This window comes from Astatotilapia calliptera, chromosome 22, assembly GCF_900246225.1.
Source record: "Astatotilapia calliptera chromosome 22, fAstCal1.2, whole genome shotgun sequence".
NCBI classification, from domain to species: Eukaryota; Metazoa; Chordata; class Actinopteri; order Cichliformes; family Cichlidae; genus Astatotilapia; species Astatotilapia calliptera.
The window spans coordinates 5,495,406-5,520,067 of record NC_039322.1 but is presented as its reverse complement, the minus strand read 5'-3'; the positions used below and the strand labels follow the sequence as shown (position 1 = coordinate 5,520,067).

General features: G+C 41.0%; 1 protein-coding gene across 2 annotated transcripts in view; it reads right to left on the bottom strand.

Moving 5' to 3' along the window:
• The window catches only part of LOC113014137 (nectin-2-like), a 321,873-nt gene extending 297,443 nt beyond the window's left edge, over positions 1 to 24,430 (bottom strand). Inside the window, exon 1 of one of the 2 annotated variants that reach the window (XM_026155450.1) lies at positions 23,696 to 24,430. In XM_026155450.1, coding sequence (XP_026011235.1) covers positions 23,696 to 23,783 — 88 coding nt within the window. In that variant the 5' untranslated portion in view covers positions 23,784 to 24,430. The remainder of the gene's footprint in view (positions 1 to 23,695) is intronic. The other variant, XM_026155452.1, reaches the window with a different exon arrangement.
• Between the last annotated feature and the right edge of the window lie 232 nt (positions 24,431 to 24,662).

Here is a 24,662-nt window from a genome sequence, read left to right as displayed (position 1 = left end):
AAAAAAATATGAAATATGAGTCCAAGATTAAAATTACTGACAGGTGGAGTGGATTCTTTGGTTTCAGGTTGTTGTTCTGGCCTTTAAATTCCCCAGACTTCAATCCAATCGAACATGTGTGGGATATGAAAGAAAAACAAGTCCAATCCATGGCTCGGAACTCAAAATAAACATCTGCTCATAATGTCTAGGCGCGGGATACCTTCAAAGATCTTCTGAACGACGTGCCGTAGAAGGTCAGAGTGGTTTCAGCAGAACAAACAGGACCCACCACAGTCTGCATTTAAAAGACGACGAGGTCTGGACTAATGCATCAACTGACCGTCATGTGATAATACAACCTGTCAATCAAAAGATGGTCAGCCCCTAATTCTCACTTTGCTCTTTTTGTGTATTTTACCATAAATTGGATCATAATAGCAAAAATATCCTGTGGTTTGCTGAATAAGACTTGAATCTTGGCCACGGGAACACTAAGCTAATTAGAATTAGGAATTCACTGAGGGATTAAAAACAAGTGAGTAGTGTGTTTGTTCTCCTTGGTTTAGGTTTCCCCTTCTCTTATTGACTTCTATACAGCTGGATTTCTTTTACAACCAATAGAAGGTTTAGGCCACTTCTGTTTGCAATATCCATCTTTTATACACAGTCCGTGCGATATACACAATATTACACTTTTCTGTAAGTTTAATTTTATGGATGACAAAGCTTTTTGTTTAAAATTATGCCTCAATGAGTTCCCATCCAAACCTTTCCTTTAAAGTGTTGTTTTGACATATTGAAGAAGTTGGTATTTCATTCACTCTTTAAGGCTGCTTCAGTCAATTTTCACTGGCAATCGATCAAAAGACTGTGAATGTGAAAGGAGCTGAATGACTGTCGAGCTCACGTACTCTAAAGTGTCTCAGAACTGCGACTCTGCAGTCTTTTAGTATCATTCGGATCTTGGTTTCATTTTAACTATCAGACGTCTTGTTTTGGTATTCTTCTGGCAGAAGGAAAAAAACAAAGAATGACTGTGATATGCTTCATTAAACATTGAGCACTTAAAAGGGGGACAAAGTAAATGGCTGGTTGTTGCATTTAGCGGCTGCGGAGGTTGACACATTCTCTTTAATAGTTGATAAGTGCAAAAACAAAGCTAGAAGGAAAGCATCAGTAATTCTTAGCTGGCCAGAAGCTTTGGTCAGTTGACGGACGCGGTTTGTCAACAAGACTCAGTTAAACTTGACACAAATGGAGATCCCTGGAAGTCTCTGAACAAAAGAGTAAATGTTTGTTGATGCCAGCCTGGGATGAAGGGAAAGACAAAGTTTCTTTTGATTTTTACTGCAAAATTGACTTATTTGTTACGGACGATTTAGGCAAGTAACTGAAAACATTTAGAAGGAAAATGGAAATGGAAAATAAGATGGAAAATTCAAGTGTGGGGGCAGTAAGGAAAGCTGGTATGATGAATTGATTAAATGGAAGATTGAAGAAGTGGAGTCAGGAAAGGAAAGGAGATGAGAGGACATGGATGGCAGGATGTGAGGAGAAACGGAGTGACAGGAGGAGAACAGAGAATGATTGGCAAACCGAGGAAGAGAATACTGCTAAGAGGAGAGTGGGGGTGATGAATGGCAAATAAAAAGAGAGAAGCGCAATGATGGGGAGGAAAGGTGAGAGGAAAGGAGAAGAATAACAAAGAGAAGGAGGGGGAAAGAAATGCATGCCAAGTAGGAGAAGAGAAGAGACAAACAGAAGGGAGAAGATTAAAGATGAGGAAATATCATGAGAAAAAAGTGGGAGTGACATAACGCAGATGAAGGTGACGGATGGCATAACCGGAGAAAAAACGCAAAGATGACTCAACAGGAAAAAAGGAGGAAATGAAATGACAAAATGACAAGGGGAGGAGAAGGTGAGCTGCAGAGGAGAAGAGGGATAGCTTTATGAGGAGAGAAAAGGAGAAGGGAGTAATTACACTAAACTAGCCTGCAGCCTGACAGTAATTTGCGTTGTGCACTGTTGCCCATTTATGGAAATGGAATGTGTGAATGCAGCTACTGTGGTAAAACGCATTGATCTAAGATCAGACCGCTGCTGTTGGCAGACAAAAACACCCGCACAAATACACACAAGCTTGGCCTGCAGTGTCTGAGAACGAACTCTGTGCACAAAGACACATAGAGGCTAACCTGTGGTCAAATCAAGGACAGACAGGCTGACAAAAGCAAATGAGCTCACACGGTGAAATCAAGGGCAGAGACAAATGCGCTGAGGTATCGGATGAGTTACCTCTGGGGCAAAATGAAAAACTTCTCATTCTGGTTTTTAAAAAATTCATTAAACAGATATAAAAGTGGGATCAGAAAGCCACATTAGCGTTATAGGATGCTAATGTGGAACTTTTACAGCACCATCCAACTGATCTAGATGTTATCATTAGAAGGTGGATTCAAGGTGCTGACTCTAAGCGGACATCCTCTTACCCTCCAATTTGCTGTGACTGCACATACTTGTCCAAAACAAAAAAAAAAAAAACAAAAACACCAAAAGGGCACAAAATGTGCATGCTTCTGCAACTGTCACTGTGCACTTCCACACTGGAATAGCATCTAAAGTAGTCAGAGCCTTAGATATCAAACAGGATGTGGTTGTAAAAAAGGGCTGATATACTTAGAGATTAAAGCATTATTTACTTAAAGCTATTCTATGAAAAGCTTGTATGTTCACAGGTAAGTTTACCAATCTAACTTATTCTGTGCCTTTGTGCATCCTCTTAGATCATACGCTCTCCAAATACAATTTATTATAGCTTTGTTTTTGTTTTAAATCAACTATCATCTGATTGGCTGCCCCATAATTAACCGGTTAACAGCCAGATCTGTGTGCCTAAGATCACCATGTTAGGAAAAATCCTTGTCTGCGACATCATAAAGATCAAAGAGTAGAAAAAAGAAGCATTTACAGCAGGAGTCAGCAATAGGGATGGGTACCGGTATCGGTTCTGACATAAACGGTAGTAACCAGACCGAAAAGCAGCGCACATTTCAGTGCTTTATTTCATTGCCTTTTTTTTTCCCTGAGCTGTGATACACTTTGGATTCTAGCCAATCATTTTACCTTTCCAAGGATAGTAGGCGGGCCCAGGTACGTACATTCTTTTAGAGCAGAGCTACAGATTAAAAATGCCCAAGGCGAAGCGGTCAAAAGTCTGGCTGTACTTCACAGCAAAAGATGCAAACTCAGCAGCCTGCAACAAGTCCTTTAAGGTGATACTGTGCAAAGGAGGTAACAGCTCGAATCTGATGAAACACCTGGCGATGCATAGCGTTTTTTTAAAAGCAGAGAAATGCACCGTATTTGATAGCTTGCTGTAAGACCTCACACCGAGCACATCTACTGCGGGTGTGGTAAATCTCCATTAGCAAGTTAGCACGGATCGCCCCGTGCATGGGGCTGGACGGTGCTTATCATTTTCCAGAAAAAAAGAGACTGCTAAAAATAAAAACATAAGAGGTTTTTGGACAAAGTTTGTGTTCTCCATTCTTTAAGCACCGGTTTGAGCACCGGCACCGTTTCAAAAGTACCAATTCGGCACCGGTATCGGATGAAACCTAAACGATACCCATCCCTAGTCAGCAACCCTGGGCAGTCGTGCCACAGCTGGCACACGAGGGGTTAACTGATGGCATGACACACAGTGAATTAATCTGAGAAGGTGCATTAAAAAAAAAAAATGGCTGGGCCACCGGTGCACATCGCAAATTAGCTCGCATAGACACATTAGCTGCTTCACTTCTTAATGACGATATCTTAGCTAACAACCCCAACTACCAGATTCAACTTGTAATTGGCTAAAAATCACTTAGCCTACTGGTGAGAGGGACGTTGTTAGCTGACAGTTTTTTCAAGCGATGTTGAAATTGCCATATTACGACACTTTAAATGCTTCAGGAGCTTTCCTCTCAGCACAGCATCAGCACTGCGGAAACACACAAATACAATACTGCACTTTGCCAACATCTGGGAGCAAATATAGTTCTGTAAAGTTGTTCTATGTAGTGTGTAACTGTTGATATAGAGTGTTATTAAATTTATTCCTAATGCAATGGTTGATATGGCACATTGACTTCTGAGGAAATTTTAGATGGCACTCATCATCAGAAAGGTTGCCGACCCCTGATTTACAGCAATCTGAAGGCTAAGCTTTTGAATCACAGGGAATATTGACTGATACTCAGCTACAGTTACAAAATATAAAAAGTATAGGTATAGGCCTTCTCCATAAACAATTTCAAATAAATATTTCCTCTATTTTTATTTTCCTACTCAAAGAAAACAAAAACAAAACCTTACAGTCTTTACCCACATCAACACCTGTACAACCACACCTGACCTGCAAAAGCAAAAGGACATAAACCCAAATATGAAACTGTGCTCCAAACAGGAAGTATTTCACATCTCAGGAGGTGAACAGATTACCTCCTGCTGGCAGAGCCACAGATGACCCACTTTCACATGCTACAGTAGTCAAGGATATCATCCAATGTCACGATCAAACTAAGTTATTGTACATATATATGTGCATGTGTGGATGCGGGTTTGTATACATGCCTGTATCCAAGTTCCCTCCATCTCTGTGTGCATTTTGGAGACAGACTTGATTAATCATGCTTCTTATTAATCAAAACTGACTTGAAGCTCAAGCTTTAATCTCACTGCTGGTGCGAGCTTTTTAATAACACACAATCATTCATTGGATTAGGTACCAGCTGCTGTCTGTGCCATTCTTGTTTAATTCTTCCTCTTTGTCCCGCCTCGTTCCAAATATGGCACCAGGCTAATTAACTCTGAATGCGAATGCCATTCTGAGCGTCACATCTTCTTGATATCCACGACCCGTTCGCTGTCGCTCGAAGGCGTATGTCGCAGCACCTTCGCCTTTCTTGTGAAAATGATTAAGCTTTAAATTATCAAGATCTATTTAAATTCTGTGATGACAGCTGTGTTTGTCTTGCGATTGGCTGAACATGTCTGTAAAGGACAGTCTGTAAATATTTCTAATGCTGGAAAAAAATTGAAACCATCTATGCACAGCCTTTTTTAAGATACAATCTGTGAAGACAAGTGTAATAATTTATGGTATCATTTAAGCAAGTGTTTATTAAGGTCTGCACAGTAGTGTGTCTACACTTGTATGGCTTACACTGGTGATAACGGGATGATTAAAGCTCGTAATTAATCCATCTGTGGTTGTATATCAGAAAATGGCACCCTTTCTTATTCTGTGTATGTGTTTGTTACGCCGTGCAGATGATACTAGGGGTGGGTGAGTCGACATCTGTGTGACAGTAATTCTTTCACTGGCAGTAGTCGTGCCATTAAACTAACAAGCCAGCACAACAGACGAAAAGGAATCCATGACATTCACTCTGACTTTTCCCCAAAACAAAAAGCTACGGCTGCGCAGCTCCAATAGTTGTTTTTAGAGATCATTTTCTTTCACTGGATATTATGGTATGGTCAGCATCCAACTGAGAAGTTCACAGTTGACTAGTCCATACCATAGAAATCACAGAATGACTCAGATGAAGCATTTTGAACTAGTCCATCTGGGTATCCAGTTGTTTCTTCAGGCACAGTACCAGTATTAATAACTTTGTAGGATGACTACAAACAGGCGCATGCAGGGTTTTTGCACTGTCACCTCTTATGTTCGAAACCACTGGCCAGCTGTTGCCCCCATGCCTGCATGGGTTCTCTCCTGGTACTTTAACAGTCTCCAAAGACGTGCATGTTGGGTTAATTGCTGATTCTAAAATTACTGTAGGTGTGAATATGAGCATGATTGGTTGTCTGTGATAGATTAGTGACCTATCCAGAGCATGCATCACCTTTCACCCTTTGAGAGCTGGAATTTGCTCCAGTTTTAATGCACATGTGTGTGTATCAGTGGACAAATGGTATTCAGCTGTCTTACTGCTTCTACTCGTGACTTACGCAAGTACATGGGATGCTTTAGTCAGTACTTGGCGCTTTCTCTCTCAATCCATCATCCACACATCTGCACAGACATAAAAAGATGATTCCCAGCATGCGTGCAAACACGTATAACAAAATACACGCAGACACAGAGGCACACACACACGCACATCCTGCCAACGCCCACACTTCACTGCCAGCAGAGAGAAAAGAGACAGGAGTTGAGAGAGATGACATGGGAAAAGACTTTAAAAAACAGCTTTTATCTGTTTTTTGCAAGAAGAGACTGCGACTGGATAGCTGTCAGGGGGACGCCATTGAGTGGTTCCACCAGACTGAGAGCGAGTATGTGTGTATCTGTGCCTGTAATTACTTCATGTATGTGGCATTGAATCTGTGTGCTGAACGGCGTGGGGACCATTGTCGTGTCTGTGCACAAGCAGTTATGCATGCAATGCTGCACGTGAAAGAGTATTCACATGTATGACGGCCTTCTATCAGCCAGTCTAAACGCACCAGCAGCCACACTCTCAGAATAAAACATGAGAGCGACAGTGAAAGAGAGCAAGAATAAGGCGAGGATGAGAGGACAGTGTGGGGGAAGGTTAGGACCCTCACTCTCCTCTTCGACGTGTTGCAGTCCTCCTGTCCTCGCTCACTCCCTGTCATTTCAGAAAGAAAGGAGCCAGCAAACTGACACTCAACAGACAGTGTGAGAGTTGTCACAGCGTACTAACCTCAAGATCCCAGAAATTTATTATTTTTTTAAAAAGGAACCAAGAATAGAATCAACAGGATGACGGGTCAGACAGACCTGTCAAGTCAAACACAGAGTCAACCCAGAGCCCTAAGTAATAGTGAGCAAATGGCTATCCCTCTGCGCCAACTGGCTGCATCCGGACTCACGCTCATACTGTGTTAATTGGCATTTAACCCCTCGTGGCCGTTGCCCATTTGGTTCTAACAAGCAATTACATCTGACGTACTATCATCTGAAACCATATGAGATCTTATGGAGCAATTACAAGCTTGATGGCACCTTCTGTGCAACCACGGCAAAGAAAATCAGCTGGAAAGTTAACCAATGTACTTTCATTTACAAGCAAATTTGATTTCATCACGACACCGTTTCATTGACGGACAACTCTATTCTCTGCGGTGTTAATAATGTTTAGTATGCGAAAGGTTTGCATGGCTGCCCATAAAAGTTTGTTTAGTTTTATAACACCAATCGCTGTGTAAGAGAATTTCTTTCTCTTACACATGTTGTGATGAACACAACATATGCTTTACTGTGGTACTATGTATTTAAGTAAAACAGACACACAATGTTTATCATTATATCCACTGTCCTTGGAAGGCTGATCCCACTGTGACGATTATGGAGTAGAATCTCGTGCGCAGTCTCATGTATGCCAGGCCTCCCCATCGCCTGATGGGAACATGCCAGGACTGCCAACCAACTCTCAAATCTGCAAATGATACAACAGGAAAATTTAAAGGACCAAACTTTTTATTAAGTCTGCTTCATGCCAGTTTGAAATTAGATTCAGGTAGAGATATTGGATAATATACCAATACCGGCATATCACAGAGGTTGTAGACGCTTAAAACTTATGAGAGATAATAAACATCCTTCATTTGCTGCAAAAAGCAGAGGATTCACAAAGCTAAGAAAAAAAGTGCTGTCTAGTAAAAAACAAAAAAAACAAAAAAGAAGAAGAAGTCAAAGCCAACAAGTAAACACAGATGCTGTGAAATTTCATTTTGAACTTTTTGCCTCCTGCATTAAAAATACAGAAGGCAGACATTAACTCAAATGCCAGAATTAGGTGCTTTAGGTACTCAGGAGAGTCTGGGGGGGAAAAAACGGTATTAAAAAAAACAAAAACAAAAAAAACAATGATTCCTTTGATTCTGCAATCTTAAGCCTCTGCACAGTCTCTGACTGGATGTTGTGATAAAAAAATTAATAGAAAATACTGCAGATACCAGCAACTTCTGGTTGAAATTCCATCTGATAGAGATCAGAACAAATAACTTCCTCGCCATTATGTGCCGAGACATCCTCAGAGTTTGGGTCTTGGTCATCTTCTGCTCATTCTCTACTTGGAACCAGCATCATCCATCAACATGGTCTTTTCCACTGCTATACCAGTGACACGTAGCTCTACATTACCACTAAATCCATCGTCCATGAAACTCAATCCACTTTCACCAACAGCCTCACCAAAATGAAATCATGGACTCACTTTGTGAAAGTGAACTAGGATAAAATCCTACGCAATACTTACTTTAAAACCCTTCAGTAAGCAGGCTCTCCACTCTGTCTGCTGCTCCACAAAATCCCCAACCTGGAGTAAATCTTGACTTTTGGGGGTGTTTTTAAGGATTTGTATCAACATTCTTCTTATCTGTGAGGGATTTTTGTGCATCTTGAATATCATACTATATGGTGTGGAGATAAAGAGGTAGCCTGTATCAGTCACTTTTATATCAACAACAATATAACTGAGCTTATTATGTAACTTAAATAAGGAGTTATCGTGGGACATCTGTAAATGAGACCTTATATAATCTATTTGTAAATTAGACTTCGATGCACCATCATGGCTTAAACCAAAGATTTAAACCACGCAGAGTAGAGGCTGATTAGCTCAAAGCAGGCGGGCGAGAAGATGATTAGTCGAGTGTAATGTTTGACAGCGTGGGAAAGCCAAAGATTCAAGGAAGCAGGCAGATGAGTCCTTACAGATCTCCCTGATTGAACACATAAACCTAATATACGAGTGACCTGCAATTTAGTAATTTGTTTTTAATGGTGTAATCCTCCAAAGAAGACTTTTATAGAGATGTGCCATAATTCCTTTTACTCATTAATAAATTACTTTGGCTGTCGACTGATTTTGTTTAAGCTTTTAGCGAGCGCTGTCATCCCGGTCCTTGTTCTGTCTTCTGTTCCTGTTGGCCGGTTTTATGCCACTGATGACTGTAAGGAACGAATGATGATCCAAACCCTCTCATTAGCACACGGCCCTTTACACTCCCTTTCATATTGAAAAACGCCTGATTCAATTCCAACCGTATTTAACTTTCAGTTCAGGCACGGTCACTTTGTACATTAACAGTCAGAAACCTAGAAGCTTATAGCTTAGACACCCACAGAGAAATGGCATGCTGCGAAGAGGAGAGGACACACATGAAAGAGCAGCACACATCTCATTAGCACACTTTTCTCTCCGTCCAGCTAACTGGGCAGTCGGCAGTCTACCACCCATCAGGCCGCTTGCATGGTGGGAAACGAGAACAGCTGAAGCATTTCGCTTCCATCCTCAGATGCACCCCTGGGGATTAAGAAATCATCCTCACATTTCGAAAAGCCCACTACCTGGAAATAGACTCTGGGATGAGGGGGTGGAGAGGTCAGAAACCCAGGCACACAAGTCATTTCTATTTTCCAATCCAAGCTCCTTAGTTAATGGAGTTTTTTGAGGTAAGCACAAACACCATGGCAGGGAGGAGGAGAGTCGCTGGCTCAGTGAAATTCACTTTCTCGAATATGAAAGGAGAGACCATCTCAAAAAATTACATGCTGTGGCGATGGCTAAAACTGTACTTATAAAACAGCAATACAACTTTCCAAACTGTTTTTATAACTTTAAGCAGTAACAGTATCAATGCTTTAGTCGCTCCTTTGTCACCTTGACACCTATTGTTGGCTTTAGTTGACAGTAATTAGAAATTAAAGTTACAGTTTTACAAAACCTCATCAAATTCATGTACAGCTCCTGTCAGTAAGCTCACAACAAAAAGTCAATTTCTGATTCTGATTTTTCAAAGGTTACACTTTGTTTATCCCTACATTGTTAAAGTATTTAGCCACAGGCTTTCACACAATGCTGAGCCCCACTTAATTTTACTTCTTGTTTCTTTCAGATTCTCTTTTTATAACGAACATTTTACTAATAAAGCTAAAATTTTGGGAGTTCTTCTTTCAGGTATCTTTAGCGCTAACTACCTTTTCTCAAATATATTGCTAACCTGGAGTATTATTTAGGGTTTTAAATTATTTGAAAATGTCATATTTTTGGGAAACAACGTGGTTCATATCTCAACTTAAATTTATACAAAAAATACAAACTCAGAATTTAGATTCAAAGAGTTATTCCCCCCAGAATAACACTAAGATCTTCATTTGTGACAGCTGGCTAATCCACTCTGATGTGCAGTTACTAAATAAAATAAGATGCAGAGGTTAAGAACTGCCCGCCATGGACTGCAGGGCCTATTGTGGTTGCAATTATTTCTTATTTAAAATGACCCTATGCAGGTTTTGACCATCTATTAGTGTTGCTAAGACTGCTAGCTAGCAACAATGCATACAAATACAGAAGAACATAAAATGTTTTAATAAACATGGCACTGTATTTTTTAAGTACAGCAGGTAAATATGTGTATGCCAGCATTTTTAAATAAAGGTGTTGTTTTTATTCAATTTTTCAATTTTAAGACTTTTGGCAGACTTGAGGTAAAATATCACAACCTGGTTTAAGGGCGCGCACCGCTTCTCAGTCAGTGCATTACTTTAAATGTGCTGCATTCCCCACAGCATCAAACAGCATAAGCGTATTAGAAAATGGATGGTAGGATATTCCAATTTCAATGTGGCAGGCAGATTAGCAGATTATTGCCATAATTGCCTGGCTCACAATAGCACATTATTCATTTTTGCTAGTCAGCTATACTATCCTTCATTGTCCCCAACCTTATTTAAAACCATTTATCAACCATAGCTTCAGATTTACACTGCTCAGTTTAAGCTCTTTAGTTATTGTTCTTTTTCTATAATGAGCATGCATCTGCACTAATAAATGCATTGAAAATGAACCAGGCTTCTTAAAATAGGAGAAAACATTCAGGGAATGAGAGTCTCCTAATTTAAATCAGAACCTTCTGTGCTTTTTTAAAAAAATGTGAAAACCTGTGAAACATAAATGTTTTCTCCCATGGAAGCAGTTCATGTGTGACTAGAGTGTACAAGTCTTTTGAGCCACAGTGAAGCGCTTTATGTCATTAATGAGTTTTGGGTTTTGACAATTGCAGTATTATTTAAGTCCATGTGCTATGATCCATTTCCAATATATATTAGGAGATGAGAAAAGAACGATCTCAGGGGTAGAGGAAGAAAAGATGGTTAAAGATGTGTGTGCATGCCTCTGTGTGTCACATTGACTCACATCCTCACCCATCACATAGTCCACAGTGGCTGTATCAGTGCAGCTAACAGAGGGCCTTTGTCACAAGCGCACGCACACACACAGAGAGAGAAATAGCAGACATGCACTTGCACGCTATCATAGCAATGTTCTCTTTGTTACCACTTTATCCAAAGAATTGCAACTAAGTGCTTGGCCAAAAATCTGCAAACTTAAAACTTCAGTAAATCTAACCTGAACCCTCGAACAGAATCTTATTCTAAATTTCAAGTAGGCAAAAATAGCCCAAATTTTCAAAAACAGGCTTCACTCTCAGGTTACAAAAGTTATACAGATCCTAAGAGAAAATCTTACAAGTACACTCACAGTCTCTCTCTCTCACAGACACACACACACACAGACATTTGTGCAGAGCCATCTGACCACCACGTATATCCTGAGCCCCATGATGCCAACAAGGACACAGTGGTTACAAGGGTGACAGATGTTCAGCAGAAGCTATTTACAAGCACTAGCCTCACTAATCTGTTTTGCACTTTCATTTGGTCTAATTAAGCAGGACTTGGACAGAATCCTCTCTTAGATAAAAGAAAGAAAGACAGAAAGACAGAAAGAAATAGCCAAACATACTTTAAACTGACTAACTGACAGGTAAGTGTAAGCATCAAAAGCAGCAGGGAGGAGAAATAATGAAATGAGCTATGAGAAGAAAGCCCACAGGGCCTGTAGAAAAGCACCGGGCAATATCGAGTCATTTGACAATAATATATCATTAAAGAAGGAAAACCCTCCTTTTGAATAAACCCGGTAATTCTATCATGCAAAAGAAAACCTTTATTGGCGGCCACCAAAAGACCGGATGTCTGCTTCTGTCTGGAATACTGATTAGTTTAATGTCAAAAGAACATCAACCTTTTTCTGTGCAAAAAGAGAAAAACTCAGTTTTGGATTCACGGGAGAAATTCAGCTCAGTGAATTGTGTATTTAAAGAGTTGACCCTCAGATTTAGATCTGAGATAGGAAAGTCAAGAATTAGTTTGCTCTAGGCGGGGAGTGGGATGGAGAAGAAACTGAGAAACTAAGAAAGGCAAAACATTGTTCTGCAGCTGTCAAACTAAAACTTTCCACCAACATCTGACTTGGGGAGGTGCAGAAGCATAGATGCAGGAGCACGTAATGAGACTGGGAAGCAACCCCAAGGAAAAGACAAGGAATGAGGAAGCCTGATTCCACATCGGGATATACTGTTTGGATGTGAGATGAAGCAGTTATTTTTGGGTCACGTGGACAGAATTCAGTATACATATAGAAATATCATATTGTGGCTTTATACAGTCCTCAGATTACAACATTTTTATCATATACATAATATTTAGAGTTGTGCTAATAGACATGGGAAGGTATCGACAATGCCACCTGAGGATAACGGACCCATCATCTGTACTTTTGCTAGACTTCACTACTTGAATGCTACATTCCTATAGCACTCCTATAATCATACCGTTTTTTAGATTAAAATCAACACAACAGATCTTATTACATGCGTGCTGCCCCGTCAAAACACAGAGCCAAATTTACCCAAACGTAATTTCCAACAGCTCGGTCAAACACTCAGCTTAGTCTTAGCAGTAGCTAATGTAGCCTTGAGCCCCTCGCCACAAGAGCAGATGAGGCGAGAGTTACAGAGCTTTAGCGGGCTCCCTTAATTCCATCCATACAGATTTTAAACTTCAGACACCAAACACACACACATCTTTCACAGTTTCCACTTAAGCCACAAAAGGCTCTATTGAACCCTTTCTACAACTCTTGCTATAAAAAGACTATATATAGAAATGCACTTAGAGGCATCAAGCTATGCAGATATTTCAATCTCTGGATGACATCTTAACATTAAAGAAAAGCCTTAAAATGTTTTAAAGTGTGCTGTGAGGATAAAGGCATGCACGAAGGTAACAGAAGTAATGCACTATAGGAAGACAACTATTAACTTTCTTAAAGGGTACACTTATATGCAGGCGGATGTTTCTATTGTTTTTCTAGGTTACTGTTTGCACATTCAAGCATCCGTTTGCTTATCGTTCTGCACATTCAGTGACCTCTCCTAGCAAAGAGAATATTTCAATGTCTCTCACTGAAGCCTGACAGGAAACCAAGTCCTGTTGTTAATATAAATGTAGACTGTTTCCTGTCAGGTGACTGACAGCCACATAAGGCATGACAGTCTCTGCCAGGAAATAATCCCTGAAATATATGCAGCCTGACAAACTTAATTGTCATATCCATGGCTTCTTTTGCATGCAACTGCTTTGTCTGCCAGGACAGCCAATTCATTTGCAGCCAGGTTTGAAATAACCACAGGCTATATATTGAAAAATGACCTAAAAATGATCTAATTACATATGGCATGCATTGCAGAATGATCGGGGGGAAACATACACTAGAAAGAGAAGGTAGTAAATGGGCTGTAACTCTAAATGACACTGGTATTCTCTTTTAATGTGCATGTGACTTGAATACAAATGGGCTGTTTAAACAGTAGTCACTTGTGAACATGGAAAGGGGAAGAGATGTTAGCTTGTATTATGCAAATAAGAAACAACACTGTCAGAGCAGACGCAGCTGATCAGGATGGCTCCCATCGACAGACGTGCACATGCATGTGCGTGCATCGGGGATGCATTTGGTTCAGGCAGTGATATTGAAGATGTTAACAGAGGTGAGAGACGAGCCAGAGTGTTAGAGGTGCACAAATCCTTGTCTTCAGCCCAGTTTCATTTTAACATTTCATCAGTACAAACAGATCTCCCACCACCATCACCGACCCACCCTTTCTATCTCTTTATCTCTCTCTCTTTTGCTCATTTGCTCACTCTCTACTGGCTGGTTAGCCACTGACATCTAGAACTTGTTGCTAGAACAGTCTCCAGGCTGAAAAGCCAAGATAAAACCGCTTTTTATAATCTTCCAAATCAAATCGATTACTTTAGTGAGATGTTAGCGTTCTTCATTCCCCTAAGACACAGATTTTCCTTTCCATGCTTTTTTTCACCAAATGTCAGGAAATTCCAGGAGTTGTAAAACTCTTGAAGTTCAACAGTGAGTTCAACAGTTTTAGGAGGTCAAACAGAAGGCCAACATTATGCCACACTGAATGAAGAACTGAAAATGAATATTTGCTATTACAAATAAGAGAAAAAAAAGAAGAGGATCCAGGAACAACACCGAAATGCCCTGCCCTTTCTAGAGCTTGCACTTGAACTATAACAGGAAATGAACTTCTTTTTTTATATATATATATATCATACTGGTTTGCAGGAATAAAAATCCACAACAGTGAAGTAGGTTTCAATTTCGATTCAATCAACTAGAAGAATGGACATGACCAATTCTGAAACTGGCAGACACGAAAAGATTGATAGTAGGTGATGTTATGTTCAGTGTCTTTTTTTAGCAAATAAATTTCACTCTGTTATTTGAGATAAAAAGCAATCTGTGATCAAGGCCAAAGACTGCATTAAGGCTGAAGCCATTTCATTTTCTCACTTGCGCTGAGAAAGAAGTCTTTCTGCTATGATATAAGATTCCTCTCTTTCACTTAATAAGAAAATATACTGTATTTTTACACCAATATACCACAGTATTAGAACCACGGAGAGGTGATGGGGATAACATTGATCGTCTTGTTATAATCCAGTGTTCAGCAGGGAAACAAATGGTCCTGGCATTGATCTGGATGCTACTTGGATGCAGGCAAATGAAACTATAGCAAAAGCACTCCAATAGCAGGCCACATCACTATATAACTATGTATCCCACCAAACCACAAAAACTGTGTAGGAAGCACCACCAAGAGCCCAAAGCACTGAGACGGTCTCCGGCCTCCCCAGATCCCATTTCAGTCCAGTACCCCCAGAATCCTTTGAGGCTACAGCGTGTCCTTGACCATGTCTCATAAAACCTTATGGATCTCTAATAATATGGTAAAAAGGATTTATTTAGTGGTCAAATAAAAAGAAGTATATCTAAAACCATGCATTTCATTGCTTAAATAAATGGTATCATGTGACCTGTTGACAGAGTGGTAAAAGGTAATGGAAGAGAAATAGACCCTTTTTTCCAGTTACTGCAATCTGGTTTAAGAAGGTAATTTTTTATTTTATGAGGATCGTAAATGTCAGATGATTCAGTTACTCCTGTTTTAAAATGTATTCTGATGTTTTGTTCATTAAAGACATGGACACTTTAATCATCTTGCACATTGTCCAGAATGGCTCTTTTCACCAACGATTAGCAATGTGCCAGTAGTGATTTAGTGACTGCCAACATGGTCCAATTTTGGAAAGCAAGACCGCTGCCTTAAATTTCTCAATTGGAAAAAGTCATTGCAGGAGCTCCATAATGATGTAAGTGAAGCAAACAATGTTACTGTAATTATTAATCGCCCACATGGGTACAACTGCAAATGTCACAAAGTCACGCCGCAGCCTGACCGGTCGCTGCACTCGCACACAAATGGTAAAAAGCAATTTCCATTTTGTCACCAGCAGGCTATATCTGGAGAGGTGAATAAACAGGAGGAAAGGAAGGACGCAGGTCGGTGTGGTCTGTGTAACGGGAATGCTGAGGACAGACTAGGACACAGAACAGGGACGCTTGTCTAAACACTTTCACACTTTTGAATTTCCCCTCTAGCTCCCTCCCTCCCTTTCTAAACAATGAGGCCTAGAAGAACTGAAAGCAGAAGAGTGGATTGAGAGAGGAAGAGTAGAGTTGGGGTGGGGGGTTGTCCTGGCACCCTTTTTAATTCCACCAAAGCTGTTCCAACAAAAGGGCCCCCGCTTGGGAGCCGCCACGGAGCAGCAGCCAGCCAGGCCGACTGAAAATAGGGTCGTGAGCAAAAGAATGAGTGTGAAAGAGAGGGAGCGAGAATAAGACAGGGAGGAAGAATGCCTGAATAAAAGAATGGGAAAATGAAAACTGAGCAGGGTATGAAAGGCCATTTTTTTACTCTGCATGCAGGTAAAAGTCAAACTAGCAAAGGAGGCCACACTGATCGTGTGAGTATGTATGCAAGAGACTTTGTGTGTGCATTTTTACGTCATCTGCAAAGGCATTCGTGATGCTGTGAAACCTGACTGGACCCTGTAAGAATAAACCGTGCTCCGACCATCCTTGGATCAGCTCCATTGTGATTCATGGCCCTCTTCCTGTTGCTACGCTCTGTAATCCCTCTTCCCACTGACACCTGTTTGCTGTAGAATCACAAAGGAATGCCAAGGTGTTAGCCATGATACGCTTTATGTCTAGAAATGTGATCTGGAATTTGCTTAGTAACCCGTTTCCTCAGAGGTGGAAAAAAAAGAAGAAAAAAGAAAAAGGAAAATTGCTGACCAAGTGCAGACACATGCTTGCTGGCTCTTTGGCACCCACGGTGATGAAGTAAAACCTGCTTCCTGTAGTAAGCTGGGCGGATTGAGCTTCTTACATCAACCCAAACTCCGAACTATTCCCACTAATTATAACTGCACATAGGGCTGCTCGATTATGGCAAAAATGATAATCACGATTATTTTCATTGAAATTGAGATCTCGATTATTTGACGATATTTATTTAACCCTTACGACCTACTATAGAACCAAGTCCGCCAGAGCTTTTTTTTTTTTTTTTTTTTTTACATGTTGTAGTGCCATTTGTGGGAGCATTTCAAGTTGCTATACAACTGTTATAGCCCATATTTTAATAATATGTATGCATTAAGTCCATAGTAACTACATTAATTGCAAAAAAGTGCAATAAACTACAAAAAAATTGAAAATCGTTTTTGTTTTTTAACATACATTTCTACTTGGAGAAATTTAAGAGGCTTATCCCTCAAAACTTTAAATACAAAAAAGTTGCAAAAATAGTTTACAACAACAGGAAATTTATTTTGAGTGTCTTCATAGTTTTATTTTGGAGATACAGCAATTTTTATATACTGCAGGAAAAACAAAAACAATCCTATGATGCAAATTTGCAAAGAAAACAGCAGGTGCATCAAAATAAACTATTTCCAGCAGTGCAATTCGAGTTCCAAGCATCCCAGAAACTATTCAGAAAAGTCAAACATGACCAGTATAGGCTTTTAAGGCCTACAAGTTTAAAAAAAACCTACATTTTTCCGCGAAAATGACATCACTTCCGGTTTCGGGCAGGAAATGGCGGACATGTGATAGTTAGCGGTGACGTCTGTTCCAATGTGCGAAGTGTTACAAACAGCTGATCAGATCGGCAAAGCGTGTTTCTGGAATATTATGTTTTTGTTCCTGCAAGCGCTTTTTATGCAATTTATGTGGAAGGAAACCGTGACCGAGGACAAGCTGATGGCATCAGATGTAAGTTTCATATGCAAAACAAATTATTGCGCTAGCTTACACGGTTCATGTTCTACAGGGATTTAAAAATAGTTACACAAAACGGAGCGTGCTGCTCTGACCGGCTTTAAAGGGTTAACAATAACAATGTATTGAATAATGACTTTAAAAAATAATATAAAATAGTGTGCAACACCACTGAAGTTTTTTTTTTACCTCTCTTTTCAACCAATGGCAGTCACTCTCCTCTCCAAATAACTTCTGCTTAGCTTTCCGAGCTTCCCTCGGGTCCTCTTAATCAGCGGTCTCCAACCTTTTTTGCGCCACGGACCGGTTTATGCCCGACAATATTTTCACGGACCGGCCTTTAAGGTGTCGCGGATAAATGAGGGAGGGGCTAATAATCGGCTCAGTCATTTTTAATGATTGTTGAAAGCCCAGATCGTAATCGTGATTAAAATTTGATTAATTGAGCAGCCCTAACTGCACACCTTCTTTTTTAGGACATGCAAAGACACACACACAATACAGGCTTGTGATATTGTCTCAGACACAAAAGCTGTATCCATGGCAACAAGTTTAAAATTTCTGAGAGTGACCTACCAAGCCAAAGTCTACCCCTGGCTGTAAGAGCTGCACTAGAGATTTTTGAAACTACTTCTTTGATGGCACAAACACAAGCCAAACGTATTATGCAAGATCCCGCAATACAAACTCAATAGTTCATCATTCACTGGCCCACAAAGAGTCGTGGGAAGTCATTAAGATTTTAATCTTTGATCAATAACAAAACCTAGAGCCAAAAATTAAGAGTCCAACTTTACCAGAAATGCAAACAAACAAATCACAGTGTGATGCAACTCGAACCAATTAAGAAGTGAAAAGCTGCAATTAAAAGGAAAAGTTTTTTTATAAGCAATAAGACTTCATTTTATGCTGGGTGATAATCATCGCCGCATGTATCGATTCTGACACAGACAAAAACAAAGTCGTGCAAACACAAACAGCAGTCCATATTACTAAACAGCGTGTGTAGTGTGCGAATCTTTCACAAGCTCTCAACGGGCATCAGCGATCTGCTCCTGATGATTTTCACCCTCAGCAGGAAGAGCCTTTGGCATTTGAGTCTTGAGCCTTTTAACTGCAGGTCCCAATGTGAGAGCAGCCTGTATTGTGGCGGGTGTCAGATTAAACTTGACTTAAGCTGTTTTCACAGACAAACTCAGGACAGCGTTTCTCTTTCTCACATTTAGCAGACAACAGGACACACTCTCAACAGCTGTAAATAGTCTAGTCCTGGCAAGAGTGCTGGCTAGGTAAAACATGCAAGAGGCAGGATGCAAAGTCCACCAGCTTTCTGTAAAATCTCCAGGAAAATACCGACTCAGTTCTCGATCAAATATCACACAGGCTTAGTAAAAAGAAGCTGACAGGCTAAAGATGTCAAATTATGTTTGAAATGTTTTGGACCCCAACGCATGTGTGAAAATAAGTTTACTGTATGGCTTTGCAACTGATTTTTCTTACGTTTCAGTAGTTTTGATTACCGAGTCTGTAGTCATGCCCTGGATAATAATGGCTTCTTTAGCAGCCATTGGCTCTTCAGCAAATAAGACATTTAAATATGGCAGCGGCTGATGCTAAACCATTGTGTCACATCAATCACTCAATGCGTGATTGTGTGACGAAGAGTTGGAAGACTGAAAACAGTGCAGTTGCTTTTTGATTTCTCTTTTTCCCGTGACAAATGGGGAAATAAATAACAACGACATTTAAAAACCATTCGCATTGCACATCTGCTAAATTGTCATTTTTAAACATCGGCATCAGCCTAGACTTTCCCGCCTGGTGCGTCCTTAACTATTCTGTTCAGCAAGGTCATTAGTGTTATGAATATGAAGGTTTTTAACAGTTAAGGGGGAAATATCACATGCTAAAAACACATCATTAAGCCCTTCCGAGTAGGAACTTGCAGAGCATCCAGCTGCTTTGCACGGTCGTTGACATTTTAACCCAGCAACGATACCTATGATCAACTCTCATGGCAACAATGACAACCACTGCCTCAAACCTCTCCACAAACACACAGAGCATCAGTTCTCCCCAGATACACTTCTTGACATTTTGTCTGTCTGACATCATCGACCACAGTGGGCCTGGGACCTTTGCGCTACAGACCACTTTTTAAAGCTAACAGAGGCTCCAGGGTCAGGTTGCTACATAGTATTCAACCAGGATTTATGCAAAGAAGCAAAATATGTTTTTTAAACTGAGAAAATTGCTGGAATATTTTATACAAACTGCCCTTTGCTTTCGAAAAAATTTGGATTTTTTTAAAGCCTCTAGGCTTATTCCAGTTATTAATAAATGAAAATATCCTGCATGGAGAAAAATTAAAATAACTGTGCGCCTATCCCAAAGGCCAAGAGCGCACAATCGGCTGTAATGTGCAGCTCACAGATGAACGTCTTGAACTCTTGCTTTTTTCAATTTTATGTTGTTTCTGAATTTTAATTACAGCACTAAAACTGGCTGCGCGTCCCTCTACCCTTTGCCGTTTATCCAGAGTCGGACTGCAGCGGTTGCATGCAAAGCGAGGTTGTCCAGCTGTCGCTGTCTACAGCTTCAATTTTTAGCTCCTCCTGGGGGATCCAGAGCCATTCCCAGGCCAGATGAGATGCTCTATATAGTGTCTCTAGTGCATATCAGGATGTTAATTTAAAAATTACAGAGCTACATCTAAAATGTTGTTTTTTTGTTTTTTTTAATTGAAGGCGTGACGATGTAAAAAGAAATGCAGATGTATGTTTTGGGTTTTGCCCTTTAAGGCAAGAAGGTAGGTCAACATGAACGTTTAAGACTTTTTCATCCCTGAGATCCTCTGCAGTGATTCCCACATGGAGTAAAGCCATCACAGATGGATACTGGAGCTTGTGTAGCACTCGCTACACAAATATGCAAACAACAACATAGCGCAATGCAAAGCTAAAGATGAGTCATTAATAAGAGCTCTCGATAATCAGGCTGTGCTGCTCTGAGGGCGATAATCATCGTCCGCCTGCTCTCCAAGTGATAAGCTAATCAGCCCTCCGTCTCTGCAGAGCCGTCGAGGGGACTCATCATCATTGACATTTCAGCACAGGATCGGGCCTATTGAGACACGAAGGGGAGGGGGTGGTTACCTGAAGAGACTTAATTATCATTGCTGCACAATGATATCCTCTTAACTCTATTTTGCCTTTTTTATGAAGGTTAACATTCCTCTTTCAATATTACAGTCAAGGTTTCACGGCTGCCGTTAACCCCTTTTGCAAAGTGCTTGTTAATTTTCCACATAATTACGCAATTGCATTTGCCATGTAAACATACAACGATCATCTATGCACACAACTCGCTTTCGAATTGTTTCCTCATATGCCAGGGCAATCTTGGAAAAATCAAGCCTCTGTCAGCAGCTCGCTTTCTAAGCAGCTGCAGCGTGAGTGTAGATGTTCTTCCTCAGACGAGACAGTTGTGTTGTTGCATGTTAAAATGAATTCATAACCTGTGGGGATACTGTCATGACAATCTGACAGCTTTTTAACAATACAGACCCAATGTAGCAGAGTCTCAGCTGAATATCTGTCATCCTCTCTCCAACCTGTGTTAGAGAGCTTACAGCATGGGGTCTAAAGCAGAACGCTCTCCTTCACTGGGGTTTTCTCGTTCTTACATTGCTCCAAAAACGCAGGAAGAGAAAGGATGTCATTACACAGCTAGTTCTAATCGAGATTAAATCTTCCTCCTGCCTTGTAAACTCGGCGCCAATAACAGTTCACGCCATCACCGGTTATGCAACAGATGCTACAGCGAAATGCAAAGAAGGATTCTGTGGCTCCCCGGCTCGAAATAACTTGCCCTCCCGTTTGCTTTGATCTCACAGGCATGTCTCCAAGGTGCGTCAAGGCACGTCAAGGCACAAGATGACATATCTTCCAGCTCCATAATGACCCATCTTCTTTTTCCTCAGTGAAAATTTTGGAGAGCTCTGACAGATGATATTAGTTATACCCAGGTGCAAACAACAGGCTGACAGATTCATGCTGACAGAGCAGGCTAACGCCGATCACTATAGCCCGACTACCTGCTGTTATAAATATTGGAGCTGGTTCCAGTGGGGGGAAAAAACTTTCAAAGTAGTTTCTGTTGGGGAGTACAGCATATTTGTAAATTCTTGTGGTTCTTCTTGTCTGAATAATCTGAAACACTGGTTTACAACTGTGAAAATTCCCATAAACAGCCGCTGAAGTCGGTAAAGACTTTGGAAAGTCCCAAGAAAGTACACGAGTGTGCACATTAAAGTAAATATTTAGTTGAATCTAAGGTACTTTTGAGAAACCGTGCATATTCATGTGACACATAGCATTGTTTGTTTCACTAATGTTTAATCTGTAACATGGTAAAAGGACATAACTGAGAGTTCCAGTGTGCAGACTGACTTTGACTAGTTAGAAAAGCCATTCAAGTGCAACAGTGCTGATAACAAGTCAGGTACGTCAATATGCCATCTAAACAGCAATAAACTACAACACCTAATCTGTGTTGTTTTAACATCTCAACTTAAAATCACAAATACAACAAAATCAGAGTAAAGACATTCCAGTACAGGGAAACAGAATCATGAAAAAACCTCATAAATGCAGCGATAACCTTGTCTTTTAGTGACCTTTCCCGTACGCGATTACTGTTATTTCTATCCATCAAAGGTGCGTTTTATAGTGACAGCAAAGTGTTTCTGTTATTCATGAGCAGGTTTATTTATACCTGCTTTTATTTTATGGAAAACGTTGTCACCGTTTCCTTAATAATCCCATTATGTCTCTGCGCCACTCAACAACTTCACAGGGACGTTATTTTTGGCACATGTTTATTCGCTGAGTGTCAAAGGTGCTTTTTAGTTTAAAGATGAAATCCATCAAACAAGCTGCTCTTTGTGGCTCACTGTGCTGCATCCGGGACTTCGCGTACAATCATTGTAAATCCTCCTATACCCAAACACAGGATATTGCTCTAACTTATTTCTTATAGGTTTTATAAAACACTCACACAGTGTCTTGCATTGTGCTTACATCACTTAACAGTAAGTTCACAGCACCATTCGGCTGATACTTGCTGATACCATCAGTCAATATTGGCCACAGTTACATGCATCACTGCACAGAGGTAGATATATAGAAAGTGGAGTTAAAGTTTTTATGACCCCTATCTCACTTTATTCAACTCTGAGTGTTTTACATGTGTTTTATTTGGGTTTAAGATGTCTAATTTGAAAAAAGAAAAGCACTGAATTAATTTTTTCAGATATTTTACTCTAAATGTTCTGGTATTGGTCTCTTAATTGACTACAGGGTGCCTTTTATCATAATATTAACATTTACGTCATTTTATCTTCTTAAATTTGTATGCACTGCGTGTTCGCAAGGCTGCTTCTTCTGCCATGATTCTGGAGTTCGTGTATTTTTCATACAGTTCGTGTAGTCGATATTCATGCAGCCCTCTTGACAAGGTATTTATTCCTGAAGGGCCACCTCAAGAGCAGGGGCCGAGCCATTCTCATCCCCCGCAGAGAACGCGTTTCCCCATCAACACCCTGTTGCTCCACACGACGAGGACCAATTTTTGCCATTACTCTAATGGTTAGTAAACGGACCGGCAGTTGTGATAGCGCCCCATTTCACGGCCACGCTTCCCGACTGGTAAACACAGATTTCAGGTCAGCCGTGCTGTAAGGGTTTGTAGCGGCTCAGGGAGGATTAGGTTTCCTGAACAGTCACCTGCCGACGAAAGCGGCGAGGAATTAGGACAAACACCGCAAACCAGGAGAGCCACACCTCGCGTCGTGGCTTACCGAAACTCAACACACACACATGCACACACAGATCTGATGTAGAGCTCGGACAATAAACTTTTACAATAGGTCTCGGCGCTCTGAGCAGCAGCCAGAGAGGACGCGGAGACGTGACACCGTCAAACATCCAGCACTCCGGGAACGCGGGCTGCCCTGCTGGAAAAGTGCCGGGGGTTGCTACATTCAGAGAACAAGAGGCTACAGGAGGCGAAGAACTGACGGGACTTCCATTGTAAGAAACACAGCTGGGCTCGTTCACACTTACCTCGGGCTGCAAGCAGGACCGCTACTGCCACCAGCCAAGCGTTTCTCATCGGATACACCGGGCAGCGCGCTGCGTAATCTCTCGCCATTCTTATACACAGGAGATAAGGTGGACGTAATATCCACAACAGCGCCGTGTGTTTCAGCCGGGCTCCAAATTATTCCTTCTCCGATCAGCCAAGAAACTTCGAGCTCAGTTCAGACCGCCTGCGCTGAAAGCAGCCAAGTTACAGCTTCTCTCTCCTCCTGCCGCTCTGAGCGCGCCTCTCCTCAGTCTGGACCGTGATTAGTTTCTCTGTCCTTTGCTTTAATTCTGTTAATGACAGGAAGAGTCAGAGCCCTCCCCACGTGGACCGGCCGCAGTGCGCAGGCAGCCGGTGGCTGTGTTTTTGTGCCGGTGCGTCTTGTACAAGGCGAGCGGAGCGAAATGGAAACAAAGTGTGGACGGAGTGTGTGTGAGAGTGCTGGAGCTCCGTGTGTCTGATGCGGAGAGCTGAGTGGGGGAATATCAAAGTGATGTCAGCAGAGCGTCACCAAGAGGACTTCAGCCGCAATACTGAACCCTCACAGCCACAGACGCACAATCCGAGCGCGGTGCAGTTTAAAAGGTTAGAAATACAGAAGGGACGCATCTGCATACCTGTGCTGTGAGCTCCGGGTGTGTTCTGCTGACACCTGCCGCTTGTTTGTGTATATGTGCGCGCGCACGTGTGCGTGCGTGTGTTGGAGCAGATTTTCACTGTTGGAGATGGAGCATCGTCGTGATACAGAGTAACGACATAGAATCTTTTAAGCAGTTAAGTATTTTAATTTCATGCTTATAATATTTTTTTTATTTGTTTCTGTTTCACTTTTCAGCGAAGATTCCGTACTTTCCCCGGAGCTGCCGCTTATTCACACGGTTACTGGTTATTTCCGGATTTCCCACATATGACTATATAAACTAGTGTTGGGGAACTACTTATAAT